This window comes from Stegostoma tigrinum, chromosome 12 (assembly GCF_030684315.1).
Source record: "Stegostoma tigrinum isolate sSteTig4 chromosome 12, sSteTig4.hap1, whole genome shotgun sequence".
Classification (NCBI taxonomy): domain Eukaryota; kingdom Metazoa; phylum Chordata; class Chondrichthyes; order Orectolobiformes; family Stegostomatidae; genus Stegostoma; species Stegostoma tigrinum.
In genome coordinates, this window is record NC_081365.1 from 38,666,402 (window position 1) to 38,685,841 (window position 19,440).

The 19,440-nt window shown below is 40.3% G+C and overlaps 1 protein-coding gene across 3 annotated transcripts in view; it reads right to left on the bottom strand.

The window, feature by feature from the left end:
* man1a2 (mannosidase, alpha, class 1A, member 2) overlaps positions 1 to 19,440 on the bottom strand; it is a 120,706-nt gene that overhangs the window by 15,775 nt on the left and 85,491 nt on the right. For all 3 annotated transcript variants that reach the window (XM_048540541.2, XM_048540542.2, XM_048540540.2), the window contains 3 exons: positions 6,815 to 6,930; positions 5,001 to 5,220; positions 1,037 to 1,209 (listed from right to left, as the gene is read on the bottom strand). In XM_048540541.2, coding sequence (XP_048396498.1) covers positions 1,037 to 1,209; positions 5,001 to 5,220; positions 6,815 to 6,930 — 509 coding nt within the window. The remainder of the gene's footprint in view (positions 1 to 1,036; positions 1,210 to 5,000; positions 5,221 to 6,814; positions 6,931 to 19,440) is intronic.

Consider the following 19,440-nt stretch of genomic DNA (forward strand, 5'->3'; position numbering starts at 1 on the left):
GCCTTCATTGATCAGTTTCTTGAATATAGGAGTTGCAAAGTCATATTGAGGTTGTACAGAACTTTGGTAAGGCCTCTTCTGGAACACTGTGTCCAGTTCTTGGAAAGATATAATTAGGTTGGGGGAGCGGGGTGGGAGAAGTGTGCTCAGAAGAAATTTACCAGGATGTTGCCGGGTACAGAAGATTTGAGTTATGAAGAAAGGCAGGGACTTTTTCCTAGAGTGTAGGAGGTTGAGAGTCAACTTTGCAGAACTTTATAAAATAACAAGGAGTATAGACACAGTTAGTAGTAGATGTCTTTTCCCTGAGATGGGGAATTTCAAGACTCAGAGCCACATTTTTAGATGAGAGGAGAAAGATTTAAAGATGACAATGGGGCAAATCTTTTACACAGAGGGTGATTTGCATGTGGAATGAACCTCCTGAGGAAGTGGTCGATGTGGCTACAATTACAATGGTTAAAAGACTTGGAGACAGCAACAACTGCAGATACTGGAGTCAGAGGAACACAGCAGGTCAGGCAGCACTAGAGGAACAGGAGAGTTAACACTTCGGGGTGGGACCCTTCATCATCAAAATGTCGACTCTCCTGCTCCTCTGATGCTGCCTGACCTGCTGTGTTCCTCCAACTTCATACCGTATTGACAATGTTTAAAAGACATTTTGATAAGTACATGAATAGGAAAGTTTGGAGCAATATGAGCCAAGAGCAGGCAGGTGGGGCTAGTTTAGTTTGGGATTATGTTCAGTATGGACTGGTCAAACCGAAGGTGCTGTTTCAGTGTGAAATGACATGATAAACCATGAAGTCACAGCAGATCATAGGCATTATGTTTTGAGGGAGCTATGCAATTAGTCCTACTCTTATAAATTTAACTAATTACTAGCCCATACAGATGAGTGCAGTTATAACCCAATTTTTATGCAAAGTGGGAGGTATTAATGCACCAAAAGTACATTCTTGAGTGATATTTTATAAAGTCAGTGTCACCCAATAATTATTATGCCTCTATTATGACATTATGCACTGCTCACCTGAGCTGCTTCCCAGCCCCACTGTCTATATTTGGGGTCATGCGTGAATCTCCACATGTACCAGTATGTTTCTATCACTTCTGGACGGAGGATGTAGTACTTCTCATTTTGCCTCAGTGCCACTGCCTCTGTTCCACCATCAAATTTGAATGCTTCAGGACCCAACTTTAGTACTGTTTGAAATAAAAGAGGGAGATGAAAAAAAATTGTGAACAAAGCATCAGAAAAGACGAGCACATCAAAAACACCCTCAACATGATCTCAGAATTTTCAGGTTTTAAACATTCTTTCATAAAATAAATTTCAACTGTGATGAATGCCTTTATACAGAAGACCCTATCTTTATTTTCTGATGTAGATGACCAGCACTTCAGAGGCATTTTTGTATTACTTTTCAAAACTTCGATTTTTTTTTAGTAAGAGAATTTGACCAAACATCTGGGAGAAAAACAATTAGAATTTGCACAACTTTCACAGCATAAATGAATGTCAAGGCTCTGGAATGTCCTCAGACAATATAACAAATATTTTTAACAGATAAAGAGCACCTTGCCAGATGGGTTAGGGAAACTTTCACCAGAAATATCAATCATCTGATTTGCTCTACCAATTAAAAACAGCACCAGTCATGTTTGGACATTGAGCAGTTTTACCTCCGCCTCCACACTTAGTTCTTTAACCATGAGCCTAACCCTCTCTCTACAGACCCCTTCTCCCACCTCCAACACAAGCCCTCTTCCTGGACACCACCCCAAGGACTCCTACCCTCCCTCGACCTCTTCATCTCCAACTGCCGTCGAGACATCAATCACCTCAACCTCTCACCCACTCCAACCTCTCCTCCGCAGAACCTGCAGCCCTCTGCTCCCTCCGCTCCAATCCCAACCTCACATCAAACCTGCAGACAAGGGAGGCGCAGTTGTAGTATGGTGCACTGACCTTTACAACTGGAGGCCAGATGCCAACTCTCTGACACCACCTCCAACCGCCCCCTGGATCATGACCCCACCCCCGAGCACCAAACCATCATCTCTCAAAGCATCCACAACCTCATCACCTCAGGTGACCTCCCACCCACAGCCTCCAACCTCACAGTTCCCCAACACTGGGCTGCCCACTTGTATCTCCTTCCCAAAATCCACAAACCTGCCTGCCCTGGTTGACCCATTGTCTCTGCCTGCTCCTGCCCAAATGAATTCATCTCCACCTATCTGGATTCCATTTTCTCCCCCTTGGTCCAGGAACTCCTTACCCACGTCCGTGACACCACCCATGCCCTCCACCTCCTCCAGGACTTCGAATTCCCCGGTCCCAACACCTCATTTTTACTATGGACATCCAGTCCCTATACACCTGGATTCCCCATGCAGATGGCCTAAAGGCCTTCCGCTTCTTTCTGTACTGCAGACCCAACCAGTCCCCCTCCACTGACATCCTCATCCGCCTAGCCAAACTCGTCTTCACCCTCAACAATTTATCTTTTGATTCCTCCCACTTCCTATAAAGGGGGGTGGCCATGGGTACCTGCATGGGCCCAAGCTATGCCAGCCTCTTGGTAGGCTATGTGGAACAGTCCCTCTTCCGTAACTAGACAGGCCCTAAACCCCACCTTTTCCTCCGTTATGTTGATGGCTGTATCGGCGCCGCCTCGTGCTCCCACAAGGAGCTTGAAAAGTTCATCCACTTCACCAACACCTTCCACCCCAACCTCAAGACTAATCTCTAACACCTCCCTCACCTTCCTGGACCTCTGTGTCTCCATTTCAGGCAATCACCTAGAAACCAATATCCATTTCAAGCCCACCGACTCCCACAGCTACCTAGAATACATCTCCTTCCACCCACCTTCCTGCAAAAGTGCCATCACCTATTCCTAGTTCCTTCATGTCTGCTGCATCTGCTCCAAGGATGAGGCATTCCACTCCCATACATCTCAGATGGCCACGTTTTTCAAGGACCACAACTGCCCCCCAGCAGTGGTCGAGAACGCCTTCGACCGTGTCTTCCACATTTCCCGTAACTTATCCCTCACACCTCACGTCCACAATAACCACCAAAAGAGAATTCCCCTCATCCTCACGTACCACCCACCAAGCTCTGGATCCAATGCATCATGCTCCAACACTTCCGCCATCTGCAATCTAACCCCACCAAAGACATTTTTCCCTCCCCACCCTTGTCTGCTTTCCAGAGGGACCACTCTCTCCGTGACTCCACACTCCCCTCCAACCCCACCACACCCAGCCCTTTCCCCTGCAACCGCAGAAGTGCTACACCTGCTCCCATACCTCCTCCCTCACCCCCATCCCAGGCTCCAAGACAACTTTCCACTTCAAGCAGATGTTCACCTGCACATCTGCCAATGTGGTATACTACATCTGCTATACCCACTGTGGCTTCCTCTACATTGGGGAAACCAAGCGGAGGCTTGGGGACCGCTTTGTAGAACACCTATGCTCGGTTCGCAATAAACAACTGCACCTCCCAGTCGCGAACCATTTCAACTCCCCCTCCCATTTCTTAGATGACATGTCCATCCTGGGCCTCCTGCAGTACCACAACGATGCCACCCAAAGGTTGCAGGAACAGCAACTCATATTCCACTTGGGAACCCTGCAACCCAATGGTATCAATGTGGATTTCACAAGCTTCAAAATCTCCCGTCCCCCCCACTGCATCCCAAAACCAGCCCAGCTCGTCCCCACTTCCCTAACCTGTTCTTCCTCTCACCTATCCCCTCCTCCCACCTCAAGCCGCACCCCCATTTCCTTCCTACTAAACTCATCCCGCATCCCCCCTTCACCTGTCCGTCCTCTCTGGGCTGACCTATCCCCTCCCTGCCTCCCCATCTACACTCACTTCTACTGGCTCAATCCCCACCTCTTTAACTTGTCTGTCTCCTCTCCACCTATCTTCTCCTGTATCCATCTTCGATCTGCCTCCAGCTCTCTCCCTATTTATTTCAGAACCGTCTCTTCTTCCCCCATTTTTGAAGAAGGGTCTAGGCCCGATAGGTCAGCTTTTGTGCTCCTAAGATGCTGCTTGGCCTGCTGTGTTCATCCAGCTCCACACTTTGTTACCACTGTATTGTCCTTGCTTTATGCATGATGTTGATTGATCCTAATAGTTCACTAGACCATCCATGAAAAAGCATGTGCAAAATCTAGTAGAAGTAAAACTCTCAGCTTGTACAAACCCTTATCTGACTTTGATAAAAACATTGCTGAAAACAAGCTTAGGAGTGTGTCTTAATCTCAACTATAGTAATGGCAATTTCCCCAGCATGAAGTCCAAGTATCCTATGTTCTTCAGTACGTTGGTATAGCTGAATATTTCACTTTTCAATAACGTAAAACGTGTGCAAAGCAATAGCAGCCCACTGTTATCTGAAGAAAACATTCAGGTTTTTTGATTGTGCCTCTATGTGGGCCACTAAAAGTATTTCAAAGGTGACTGAGAAAACACTATGCCAGATAAAGGCAGACATAAATTGTAAAACTGTTTTCTTTGACAGGAAAAACTACACAGCAATATTGTAGAAATGCACACTCGTCCTATGTTAATACTTCCTTCTTCTCAGTGAAACTGTTTGATACATATTTTTCAAACCCACCAAGCTATATATTTGGTACTCATGTTTCAAGTTAAAGTTGTCCAAATTAATTTTATTTAAAATTCAAGTTCTTTGAGTTTTATTTGCATCTCTATTCAATCACATCTTTATGTTCATTAAATGACAGTTCTTATAGATTCATTATTTGAATACTCTTAGACAAAAAAACCCGAAGCCAACCAACAGGGGTTTGGATCAGCCATTCAAGTTGAAAATAAGTTAATATTGTCAGACAGTGTAAATGGGCACTCCTTCAAAAACTGGAGGCACAACCAAAGAAAACCATGTACAAAACTTTGAGCAAACACCAAGCTATAATCATTATACTTTTGTTGGAGAGCTCTCTCTTACCTGTTCTGTCATATGACTGATGGCAGGTGTGAGCAATTTCTGCACCAAGCTGCAGATAATGACCTGCTTTATCATCTGGGGACCCATCTGCTCCTAAAGCAAACATTCCTCCAGCAAAACAGGTTAGGTGGCCCATTTTCCTCTCCAGATGACCATTCTTCCATTCCCCAATAAAAGTCAAGCCAGTGTTTGACTTCCTGATCAAATGCTTTTCAATAGACTGCCAAAAATTTAAACACGAAAATTAGAAGATTTACAATGCACTATTCCAAATTTCAGGCAGTCTTAGATATTCTCGCAGATTCAATGTCAATCATTCTGAAAAATGGTCTGAATGTAATAACTTCGAGAATAAATCAACATTGCTCAAAATACAATGTAACAGAAATAGCTTCTATTGTTGAGTCTCTAAGTTATAATTAAATTTGGCCATTTGTGCTAATTGACTTAGAAACAATCAGCAGTTAGATGAATTAGAATTAGAATCAGAATTAGAATTCCTACAGTGTGGAAACAGGCCCTTCAGCCCAACAAGTCCACAACGAACCTCAGAACATCCCACCCAGACCCATCCCCCTTATAACCCACCTAATCTACACCTCCCTAAACACAATGGGCAACTTTGCGTGGCCAATCTACCTAGCCTGCACATCTTTGGACGTGAGAGGAAACCGGAGCACCTGGACGAAACCCACGCAAACACGGGGAGAATGTACAAACTCCACACAGACAGTCGCCCGAGGCTGGACTCGAACGTGGGTCCCTGGTGCTGAGGTAGCAGTGCTAACCACTGTGCCGCCCTAACCACTGTGACACCATGCCACTGTTACAGTTGAAACAGCAAATGAATAAAATACCACAGCTGTAACAAAATCTCTCACACCAAGTCACATCTGTTCATCCTTACTATTAAGAAAAACAGCAGCTCAGTTACGTTCCAATTAGTGAGCCAAATAGTATAACTTTTAGTCCATCTTAGCACTGAGTAAAACCAGTGCATATTTAGGTCATGGATATCTTTGTTCTCAAAGTCATCTCCCTGAAAATTACCGGGCAACTTCTCACTAGATTGCCCCAATTGACTTTGCAATGTGCCAGACTCAGTTATCTTACTTCCCGACATGTGGGAAGTTTGACTTGATTCCCAATCACATTTTTATGGGTGCTGGCCAAAGAGCTGCCTTTCAAAATTGCTTCTATTTCCCATCCTTCTGAAACCAGCTTCAAATAAGAATATTTCAGTGTTATTGTTTGATGACAACACCTGAATTGATGTGTCTCATCATGGGCAACAGTTTTAATGGCTGGCTCATCAACGCATCGATTCCCTCTATCCCAGTTTCAAGTTCGAAAGATTTCTAAATTGGCAAACTTCACTTGAAATTAAAATTTAAACTGTAATATTATCTGAGTCTGCAAAGTGATGATAAATTGTGGCACCAATTCTGTCCAGTTTTTTTTGAACCAACATTTTTTAAGTTTGCAATTACAGATGATAACAGCTTCTAAGTCCATAACTTAAGGAGTATGGTAACTATTAATCACAATATCCTAGTAATTTTGAGACAGGCTATCTGAAAATAGGATGATACAGATTTAATTAAACCTAACCATCACAGGATACTCTACAATATAGCTACTCAACGGAACATTGGTGAAACTGGCCTTTCACTTATATTGCAACCTGTAGATTAGTCTGCCATATTAATTGTCTTTATACAAGTGCAAAATTTTGCAGTAAAAAATTATAAATTTGCACTTTACACGAAGTTACAAACTCATGCTCAGCATTTTAAGACAGTGTTTTACTTTACCTGCATGGCATCATCGTACATTTTCCTCGCTTCTGTATCAGTCTTATCAGATACCAGCCAAGCTTTCAGCAAGTATTCATAAAAACTGTCTCCAAGCCCACCCACAGAAGTATGATCTGCATTGAAATGAAATACCAAAATTTACATCCAAAAATACTTTTTTAAAAAAAATCTAGCTTTACAATGTCTGTGGTAGTTACTTCAGTGTGTAAAGTTATTCATATTGCAAATAAGTTCCAAATTTGATTAACATTTTGAAACAAAAATATAAGAGTTCAAAGGGCAGCAGGCCAACTGCCAAGACAGACAGAAAAAAAATCCTAATGTGTTTGCCAATGTCAATTGCACATAATCAGATGACATGAGCTGTTAATACAACTGAAAACAATTAATCTTTTAAAGCTAGATTTAAGAAGTGTCATGCCTGATCATGAAATAGAATTAAAATGAATGGGGAAAGAAAGAAATTATTAATATGTGTACAAGTGCATGACAGCCAGAAACAACGTCTAAAAACTAGAAATAAATGTCAATATTTTTTGCAAATTGCATTACTGGCGTCATAAAAATAACTAGAAGCATGAAGACAGGTTAATTAAGCTAGAATTAAGATTGAACATTAAAGTAATTTCAAATCTCTGACTGCACTTTATGATGCATTATTAGCAATTTAGTGTGATTTTTTTTAAAACAAAAAATGCTGACACAAAGTGGCTTGGTGGTTAACACCGCTGTGTCAGATTGCCAGGGACTCAACCCATGGGAAATGCATGGTTATAGGGATAGAACAGGCTTAGGTATGGGGTATGGATGGGATGCTATTCTCAAGGTTGTTGCGGGCTCCATAGCCAAATGGCCTGCTCCCACACTGTAGGGGTTCTAGGATTCGATGCAGGTCAGAGTATTTGTAAAGAAGAGGACAGTATACGTGCAGGTGTTATGAAAATTTGCTGCATTTGAATATCTTAATCCTCTGTACATAGTTACAATTCCTCTGTTCTAGTCATTCAGACAATGGGCAAAGGATTACTAATTCACCTAAGGAATTATTTTAAGTTAGCAATCTATTCTTTTCAGAATTGCAAACTTGCCTTGCTTAATATTATTGCTCCCATTACGCTAACCTTCAAATGGCTTTTGGCTGCATTTGATTTAGTATCTGGCAATCTATAAAAATTGATTACCGACATGGATCCAAGACACCTTTGAAATCTTAACCACGCAATGATTGCTAACTATTAAGATGGCTACGGTGAAAGTAAGAAAGAGAGCTTCGGGCAATAATTGCAGCCATAGCTGGCCTTGGCACCTGTGGCTAGGAAATTAACAGGGACCCCTGGTTTGATAAAGACAAAGATCCTTGCTGAAAAATCATATTTCAGCTGGAAGGACATTAATGTAAAACAGTCTACCAAATTTATAAATGATAAATATGAATTGTGATTATTTAAAACAGATACTGTACATCTACCCTGGAACTACAGTTTCATGAGTGAGTTTATCTAAGAAATGAATTAAATTATTAATATTTTCCATTAAGAAGCAAGCAACATGTTAATTGAAATGCAGCTTCATTCTATTAAGTCTTTGAACACTCTGTATTAATGCCATTATATTATTTCCAAATACAAATGATTTTACTGATTGGCGTTAGGACTTCAGCTATAATTTTCCACACACTATATTAATTTGAGCTGTCAAAACTTAACTACTTCAAATGTTAAATGTTTACAAATAAATGCTTCAATAATTTCAGAAAGCCAGCTGTGTCTGTGAAAGGACACAAATGGACAATGCTCACTCTCCTCACTCACTGTTGCTCATTCATATTAATGTGCAGATGAGTTCAACGAATCTCAAAGATAATGGACTAAATAATGGTAAGCATATATATATGATGTAATAAAATGGCACCAAATTCCCTACTTTCAAAACTGTTTTCATTTATATGTTACAAAGTCAATCAATATACCATCAGTTTTTCATTTCTATTCCTTCAGTTTTCACAAAAATAGATCAAACATTTGAGGAGATATCTTAAAATGATCCACACATTTACATGACATATCCACAATGCATCACAAAATATTTTAGATAATAAATATTAGCCACAGAACTGAACCAACCATAAACAGGCGAATCTGAAAATAAATACATCAATTCAGCTTTATTTTCTTTTAAACTAAACCAAGTAGTCGAGAAGATGGGCTCTTGTAGAAAATGTGCTACAGATCATGAACAGAAATGTGAACAAATTAAAGTATGTGAACATGAGACAAGGGTAAAATTAATTCTAACATAAATGAAGATATTTTCTTCTTGAATTTTCATTTTAATCCTTCATTAAAAATACAATAAAACACATTTTAGTCATTATTCAGTAGGAATCTTTGCTGGCACAAAAAAAATGTTCTAAAAGCTGAAACCATATCATCAACTCAACTACATATTAGTAAAAAGCAGCTGAGGCCTTTAAATAGTCTAACCTTGAGGCTCAGATGATGGGCATAGACAACTTGACACATGAACAGAATTTCATGTCCACAGTTGTTTATAATAACTGCTTTCACTAAAATGTATGGCTTACTATCAACATTATGAACAGAAAACTTCAGTAATTTGATGTAGAATTACACAGAAATTGCCATTTAGCTCAGCTGGTCTATGCCCGCTTCATGAGCCTATTTTAACTAACTCTATCAGCATCTCTAATACTTCTTTAACATCGCCTTAAATGAACCACCTAGCTTACTTTAATCTTCTTGTAATACCAGCATGAAATAATTGCACTCATTTAATAATTGTAAATTTGGATGAAAACTTTTGTTGTGTTCATATATGGAAACCACTTAAAACCCAAATTCTTGATAAACATTCTCAATCCTTGATAAAGCTTTTTCAACTTAATTCTAAAATTCAATCCAAGAATGAACTTCTTGAAAGGTTTTTGTGTAACATTCTAATACAATAAGTTTAGGATACGCTTGCAAAAATGCTTTTCATTTATACAATTTATTGAAAATGTGCTAGGCTACATATAAAGAATACAAACTGTGCAAACAGACAATGGTTTAGGACATTAATTTCTCATTACCATACTATATGATGCTCCTTCATTTAATTTAACATAAGAAAATGTAGAAATATCTAGCATCTTAGGCAGAATCCAAGAACAGAAGTCCAGAGAGCATTTTTCAGTTAAATGATCTTTCTATTGATGGGGTGAACAGAAACAAAAACCACTTCTATATAGCTGCTCAAACGATGGGAACTGCAGATGCTGGAGAATCCAAGATAACAGAAGTGTGAAACAAAGCCCTCCCCCCACGGCATCCCAAAACCAGCCCAGCTCGTCCCCGCCTTCCTAACCTGTTCTTCCTCTCTTCTATCCCCTCCTCCCACCTCAAGCAGCACCTCCATTTCCTACCTACTAACCTCATCCCACCTCCTTGACCTGTCCGTCTTCCCTGGACTGACCTATCCCCTCCCTACCTCCCCACTTATACTCTCCTCTCCACCTATCATCTTTTCTCTCCATCTTCGGTCCGCCTCCCCGCTCTCTCCATCCCCTTCTCTGATGAAGGGTCGAGGCACGAAACATCGGCTTTTGTGCTCCTAAGATGCTGCTTGGCCTGCTGTGTTCATTCAGCTTCACACTTTGTTATCTACACAGCTGCTACTGGTTATGTTAAGTTTTATTATTTCCTGTTTTTAATTCAGAACTCCAGTTCTAGAGCTGATTGTCAAATTAAAATAGATTGGTTCCACACGTCAAAGCTTCAGGTTGTTATGCAGACACCACAAGGTATCATAAAAGCCTTCACTCATTGTGTTTTTAAAAAAGTTAACAGCATTCTGTTAATCCTGTATTGTTTAATCATTTGTATTTGTATATTCCACAAAAAGACAAACCTTAAGACAAAACACAAACTACTGTGGTTCTGGAATTGTTAGGGCAGTGTCACTGAGATAGGGCGGCACAGTGGCTAGCACTGCTGCCTTACAGCGCCAGAGAACTGGGTTCAATTCCACCCTCAAACAACTGTCTGTGCAGAGTTTGCACATTCCCCAGTGTTTGCATGGATTTCCTCCCACAGTCCAAAGATATGCAGGTTAGCAGGATTATCATGCTAAATTATCCATTGTGTCCAGGGATGTGTAGAATGGGTTGATTAGCCATTGGAAATACAGGGTTACACGTATGGGATGGGTCTACGTGGGATGCTCTTTGGGGGGTGGTATGGTTTAAATGGGCCGAATGGCCTACTTTCACACTGTTGAGATATGATTCTATGGGGTCCCTGACAAAGTGAAAATCAGAAACAAATGCAGGAAGCCCAGAGGTTTCCCTGCTCAATAATCATAGCCTCTTTAACGGCTTTGACCTATGCAGACTTGGTGCTGCTTGTACAGTTTATATGTACGAATGTGCTCAATGTTTTCGAATAACAAGTCAGTAAAATAGAACTTTTAGGAATATGTCTGATCTGTCTCCCATCATTTAAGCACCTTTGATAGGATAATGGAAAAAAAGCTTAATGGATTTGCTAAATCTAAAGGAAGGCACATACTAGAAGCATTCAGAGGATGTGACTAGCTCATTGGGTCCAAGCAAAAATTAAAATAGGCTTTAGAAACTTACATAATAAAGGTCCAAAGGAATTTTCTGTGTAGAATAGATTCAGAAAGTAAAAGAAAAGAAAAGGTAATGAAAATGTATTTTTAGGAAACATCTTAGCAACCTGGTGCATTCTCAAAGCACAGTATAGGCCCGAAACATCAGCTTTTGTGCTCCTAAGATGCTGCTTGGCCTGCTGTGTTCATCCAGCTTCACACTTTGTTATCACAGTACAGGAACGGTCTGTTTAATAGTGCAGCTGCAATAGACAATCTGAACCACCACAGTAAATAATTGACTCCACTTCCTTCTAAAAGTGATAACGATGGTTTCCAACAGGATATTACACCGATTTTGTTAAAACATTTGTGCCTTTAATTCTTTATTTGTCTACTAAATGTGAAGTTTACCTAATTTAACTACATACTCCTGAAATGTTAATGACAAAAAAAAGTGACTGCAGTGAATCTGAATGCTTGGTTTGGGTAGATTAAATTGCATTTTTCATGCTGCACACTCAGCAATGAAAGGCGTCCAGAGTATAGTGTATACGACGCAAAATTGAGCACGGAGGTGCCAGAGTCTGATTTTCTGTAAACTAAAAGAATTGGCAGGAAAAAAAAATGCAGCAGCTTCAGGACAGGTTCGGATCTTCGCTGCTTAATTATCCTCATGAAACATGTACCAAGACAATTGATAATGCATAAATGCAAGAACATCGATCCCATATTTACAGTTTCATGGGCTGTGGTTGGAACATATTTTTGAGAAATCAGCTGTCCTCGTTTTAAGTCCACAAAAGCAAAATGTCCTAGGCTGTTTTTTTTTCAAAAAAAGAAAGAATGCGTCCAGCATTGCTGAAGGAAAATTAAGAATGGGGAATATATGCTGGCCTTGCCAGTGATGCTCACACACCAAGAGCAAAGAAAATAAAATTTACACCTTTAAGGGATGCCAGTTAGACCATTTCATGCCTTGTAAAACCAAACAGTACGTATACAATGCAATCTCCAGTAACTTGAAAAATTTGCGTGTTGAAAAAGAACCAATGCTATTACTAACACATATAAAATGGCACTGGTTGCTTAATTAATAGATTATTTTGAATGTCTAAGATAGGTAACACCTTGCTTTAGAACTCAAAAACTGACTATTCTAAAGCAAATTTTTGAAATTCCTAACGTTCCTGGAGTTGAAACTGGTACTAAAAATGGACAGACACTATGAAATTCAAACAAGTTAGATTAAACAACTAAATTTCAATATGCTTAGGTTTTAATATAGAACTACGCACATATTTTTTATAAAAATGGTAGATAGTGATGGATTTGACAATGGTAAGGCTATTGAATGTTAAGATCAGTCTGACTTGGAGACAATGAGGGCTGTAGATGCTGGAAGCTAAAGTCCTTAGGTGAGATGCTGGAAAGCGGACAGGGGTGGGGAGGGAAATATCTTTTTGGAGGTGGGGTCTGATTGTAAGTGGCAGAAATGTCAGAGGATGTTGTGTTAGACTCAGAGGTTGGTGGGTGGTACATGAGGACGAAGGGGTCTCTATCCTTATTGCAGTTTGGTGGGGGGAGGATATTTGAGAGCAGAAGTGCAGGAAATGAAGGAGATACAGTTGAGGGCATCCTTAATTACTGAGGAGGGGAAATTATGGTCCTGAAAGGTAGGAGGATACCTGGGATGTCCTGGAGTAGAATGCCTCATTTTGGGAGCATATGGGGTAGATGTGGAGGAACTGGGAGTGTGGGACAGCATTCTTACAGGAGAGGGGATGAGAGGAGGTGTAGTTGAGGTAGTTGAGAGAGTTGGTGGGTTTGAAGTAGATGTCAGTGGTGAGCTGTTTTCTGGAGATGGAGAGGTGTAGAAGGGGAGGGAGGTGTTAGAAATAGTTCAGGTGAATTTGAGGATGGGGTGCAAGGTGTTGGCGGAGTTGTTGAACTGCTCCAGTCGTCGCCAGACACTGTCTTGCGGAAATGATCCCTGTCTGGCACAGGCAGAAATGTTACTTGCTCCTTATCAGCCCAAGTCAAAACGTTATGCTGGTCCTGCTGCTTGCAGGCAGGGGCTGAAACAATCTGAGGAATTGTGAATGGAACTGAATTATACAACAATGTGAACATCTTTACAGTTAATACTAGACAACTGAAATCTGCAGCAACATCAAGGAGTCAGATGATTGACCTCCAACAATCACAAGCACCTTTAATTGTGCTAAATAGGACTCCAGCATGTGGAGAGTTTTCCTCTGATTTTGAAATTGCCCCATGATCCTCACATGGTCAAAAGTTACCCTCTTGTCAAAGGCAGCTCATCTCTTGTATTCAGCCCTTTTGTTCCATGTTAAAAGAAGAACTGGAACAAGATACAGAATCAAGTGGTTTTCTTAGTGACCAATACTCATTTTGGGTCCAAAGTTATTGGTAAGTAAGCACTTCTAGCAATAAAAATGGCACCATCCAACACGTTGCTGATGATCGAGTAGACTGATGGAACAGTAACTGGCCTAAAGGGCTTGGATGTAATTTCTGTGGACAGGACATATTGGAGCAATTTTCTACTTGATCAGATAGATGCCAATACTGTAGCTGTGTTGGAACAGATTGGCAGGAGTTGCACCTAGTTTTAGAACATAGAACATAGAACAGTACAGCACAGAACAGGCCCTTCAGCCCACAATGTTGTGCCGACCATTGATCCTCATGTATGCACCCTCAAATTTCTGTGACCATATACATGTCCAGCAGTCTCTTAAATGACCCCAATGACCTTGCTTCCACAACTGCTGCTGGCAACGCATTTTGGAGCACAAGTCCTCAGCATCACAGCCCCGATGTTGTTGGAATGCATAAAATTTGCTCTATCAAAAGTGCTCAAGTGCTTTTTGAAAAGTGCAGCATGTATAGATTTGGCTAAAGACTGTCATCTATGATGGTGAGATCCTCAGAAGAAGGGTGGATGGATCATCACTCAACTGAAGTTAAATCTTTGAACTTGATGGGCCACAACCCGTTGAGTACAAAAGACTAATTTGAGATGGGGATATTTGTGAAGCCTCTTCCTCTCGGTTACTTAATTGTTTACCACTATTCATAACTGGCCAAACTGCAGAGTTTTGATCTGATATGTTGTTTGTAGAGTTGCCTAACTGTGTCAATAATGTATTATTTCACCAATTTAGCACAGAGGCAGTCCTCGTTGTTGCTTCTCCAGGTTGGTACCTAACTTTTACACTACTTCAGACAGGATATTTCTTTTAAGTTTGACATTCTTTCAGCACATCTCGGGAAGCTTGTAAAGTACTGATCAAGAAATGCTTGTTTGGCAGTCTGTTAAAATTAAATGTGCTTAACTTAAGCAAAAACAGCAAAACAACTACCAAGGTAAAGAGCAGTGACAATACTGTCCAGTGCAGGACAGTAGAACTTTTTTTTTTACAAAGACTGATCTTGAGTTGAAATAAGATGTAACACTGTTCACAAAATTATTGGGCATTGCAAGTTAAATGGAGTTTCATAGACAGGTATGGCTTGTCAATATTGTAAGCTAACCCGATTCCCCATAAAAAGAACATAAAAGATTGCACATATCAGAGCACTGTACTTCAGTTGAAGCAGTTCCCACAAATTAGCAGGAGACCTGAAAGCAAGACAGTGAATGGAAGAGGCAGAGAGGCAGAGCAAGAATGAGAGAAACTGAGTGACTAAGCAAGTAAGAAAATATATAAGCAAAAGTTCCAGCCATTTCAAATGTCTGTATTACCACAGTTAATACCATATTTTAGTGAAGTGTTTATTTGCTGGATATTAAAAAAAGATATTTAAACAGCGTGATGCTAGATTTCAGTGAACAGTTTAGTTTGCTAGGAGCAAAAGGACAAAGCAACTTTCTTAAAAATAACTTATTTTCTAATTTACTGTATTGGAATGTATTTTTTGTAATCATTTCAAACCTGCACCCATGTTAATTGTGTAATCATATGTAAAACTGGACTAACGCACATTTTGTGTGCATTACCTTGTTCTCTTGCAATTTGGCTTAAAACAATTACAAGTAGAGTGCATTGTAAAGGATTAAAAACTCCTACAGGTCTTCTGTACTTTTCATGAAAGCAGGGTTGGTTCCCTAGCTTGATGAAGAAGATGCAAGTCCATAAGATTACAGATTGTTGCAGAAAACAATTCTACTCAGTCTGCGGTCTGCAACATCTCAATTGAATTAGCCCGATTTAGTAAGGTACAATGTCATACAATCCAATATAGGGTGCCCTCGATGGGAAGGCAAGACTTCATCTTCACAAAAACTGTATATGGGGGTCACTTCAACTAACATAGTCACAGATAGATGTATTTGCAACACTTTTTCCTGATGTTAGTTCTTGCACAACTTACTGCGCATCCAATCTGGCAAATGTGTTTTTTAATCTATCAGATTGATTGTACTGTTGGAAACTATCACTGAAATCTCCCGCAAACTGTATCGTCTCCACATTGGTAATCTTTAGTGTTTCATCCAAATTGTGTTCAGCACAGAGGAACACCGATCTTCATGTTGAGACACAATAGCGGATTATCAGTCAGATATTTTCCTGACTATGCTTTACTTAATTTCATGACACTTTGTGGAGCCCTGAGCCAAAGCTACGAACAGAGGACCACACATTTTTTACTGTATACCATAGTGCCACCTCCTGTGATGATTCTGTCTTTCTAGTGAGGAAGGACAAAGCCAGAACCAACAGGAAAGGTAGAGAGATGGCTGACTGGGAAACCTGAGGCACTTGCTGGAAGTTATGGTTGTAAGTATGAATGTTAGGTTGCTGTTTGATTAGTCTGTGGGCCAGCTCGCCTAATTTTACTGCAAATTGCCAGAGGACAGCAAGAAGGATTTTACAAAATTGACAGATCTATCTCATATCTTACTCTAACGTTCAAGCTAGGTTATTCTTTAAATCGTTTCAGATAAAAACATTATTGACAATACTGTGGACATTCTACACTGAAAATAACTGATATTGATTACAACGTTCAAGTGTTTTGCAATAATTTGTAGTGTAAATGGGGACAGGAGGCAGTAGTGGAATCGTAATGTCACCGATCTCGTATTCCAGAACACTAGATTTAATGTTCTGGGGCATGGGTTCGAGTCCTACTACAGCATATGGTGAAATTTGAATTCAATACAAATCTGGAATAAAAGTAACCACCATCAACTGTCATAAAAACCCATCTGGTTCACCGCTGTCCTTTCAGGAATGAAATCTGTCATCCTTACCGGTGACTCCAAACCCACAGTAATGTGGCTGACTGTTAAATGTGCCTTCTGAATAACCCAGCAAAACACTCAAATGTAGGGCAATGAGAGATGGGCAATAAATGCTATCGTGATCAGCAATGCACACATCCTATTTTTCAAACAGGAAGAATTTTATGAAATTGAGCAAGAGTCTACATTTATGCTGACAAATTCATGAGGGAAAGAAGAGAGGTCTTCTTCTTGGAAGATGCAGGATGCAGCTACCTCCTCATGCAACTATAACATTTTTCTGTTTAGCATCATCTACTCCTCTTCTCTTACCTGCTCCTTCCTTTATATACTGTCTCCTTTTAGGGTTTCAGCATGCCCAAGGTCCGTAAATCTCTGACGGCTGGTACAATGATGAACACAGCCAAACCACCACAAATGATCAAAATTCTTACAGGTACCACATTATTCTCAGGACCAGAACTACATCCTCAGAAACCTAACAACTTGCTCATTGGTTGTCTAGTTCCTGTCTCGGGCTTTCTTACAAGGGTCACAGCCATCTCATTAAGGATCCCTAGAACCAATCCACACACTGCTGACTGGAGTGAAGAGGTGAGGCAATGTGTATTTGCAAAGGTCAACAGTGTCATGGCAGCAGCCAGTATGAATACACACAAGGAGAAAACTCCAGTTGTGATCGTAGACAAGTTGAGGAAGTGAAGGCCTTTCCTATCCATGGTTCTCACTGGCCGGTTGCTTGGTGCCTTAGTAGCCACATGAGTGAACTTGATGAAGTATTGCAGCAGGAAAATTCAGTGACGACAGGAGGATCCAATGTCCAAGACACGATGTGTCTTTCTTGTTAAATTAATATGCTGTCCAGTTCTGGTGAAAGACATCAGTGTCTAGCATCATGCTGTACTGTGCAGCCATTTTTGAGTTGACATTAAGGTGTCCTTCAATGGGATGAGGAGTTTAAGTTCAAGCTCAGAATGGGTTTGTCTGATACTTGCGGGGAAAGGTAATTAGTGTTGCAAGGTACAAAGACTTCAGAAACCAGGACTGAGATGTTTGCAAAAATCCGCCCAGATAGTGGAAGTCTTCTGTGCCATTGGGTTTCAATCCAGATAGCTTCATCAACAATTGATTGGCGAGGAGGGCTTGGTTTGTGCTACCTGCCATTCTTTCCTCTCCTATAACCTCAAGAAGCTCAAACCTCTAACATTCCTGCAGAGGATAGCATTCCTTATCGTGATGGAGCCCAAACCTGGCAATCATTCCCGCCGTTATCAACTTAATCTTCCTGGACAGTTGGTCGCTCAATTATTCTGGGCAATTGTGTTCCCTTGCTCTTTAACTCCTGTGATCTATTGGAATGGTACATGCTAACCCTATTCAAAGTCAGTTAATGAGTGCCACTCTCCCTACTGCTTCCAGGCCTTACAGATTGCTGGTCACCCTTTATCCCACTGATTGTGTTATGGAGCCAGAATGACAGCAAGGGACAGTTCCCCATTACATACTCACCAGCATTCAGTTGGGTCAGCTCCTGGAAGAGTAAGCAAGCTGTCCAGCTCTTGAGAATCTGCAATGTCAGCCCTCAACAAGCTCTAAATTAGCTTCTAAACACATCATTTGGCCCTATTGGAAATTAAATTTAGATTCTTGCCCTGCCCTCTCTCATTATGATTGCTGGTACCAAGATTGGCACACCAGTAATTTTGTACATCTCCATTTCCAGCTTCAGGTACTGGTAAAACTTTGCCTAACATCTTCAAACAGCCAAATAGTCGAAGCACTCCACTCATTTTCTACACAATGATTAATTATGTTGATTTGCTAATGTTTTAATCACAGGCATTGATTGCTTAATTATGAACATGGCTATTAACTTAAACTACTGCAGCAGCCATGATATCACAACTCCTACTGTTACAGCATTGCAGTAATATTGAAAAATGCAAACGTTAATTTGGTTATCACACAAAACTAAGAGAGACCTCATAGAAGATGAGGCTTCCAGCAGTATAGTCATATTTGAGATATTGGAGGTCAAGCACAGGTACAACTAAGATTTAAATTACTCTTTCAGCTCCAACAATAGAAAAGATGAAAAAAAATGTAATTGGAATGAATAAAAGGCAACTAACTTTTTCAAAGGTGGGAATTTCTCTCATAACACACAGCCCTAATACTTTTGAAATTATTTGTTGAAAATGATTTCTAAATCACTTGGATGTTGTCATGTCTGCATTAAATGAACTATGAGTGCTGTAGATCGAGTATATGCTTTTTGATCCAAAGACGCATGTTTGGAATTACTTAGGGCATAAGTGGACACTTCTACTCACTCCCAACCCACCGTTTCAGCTAATAAACGTATTTAGGGCTGTCCTCAACATTTTAATTCAGAAATTTGTATTCAGGCCTAGACATAGAATATTCCTGTGCTGCCGTAAAGTAGCACAGATTCCGTCTGCTCGAAAATCTCAACAGCTTATTTCATAGTTTAGACTACTGCAGTAGCAGATACCTATAACACACCTTTCTGTAGTTGCTCCTGTGGACTGCACATGGCAACTACTTATGTGGTTTCATCCCAGTCCTTGGCTCATTACATATCCAATTCTTAAAACAACAAAACAAAATGCGTCCCAAAATAAAGTCAGATACACTGAGCGAAAATTTATATGAATACTCACAAAACAACTATATACACAGAAATAAGAACAAAAATATTTAAAAAAACTTAGCA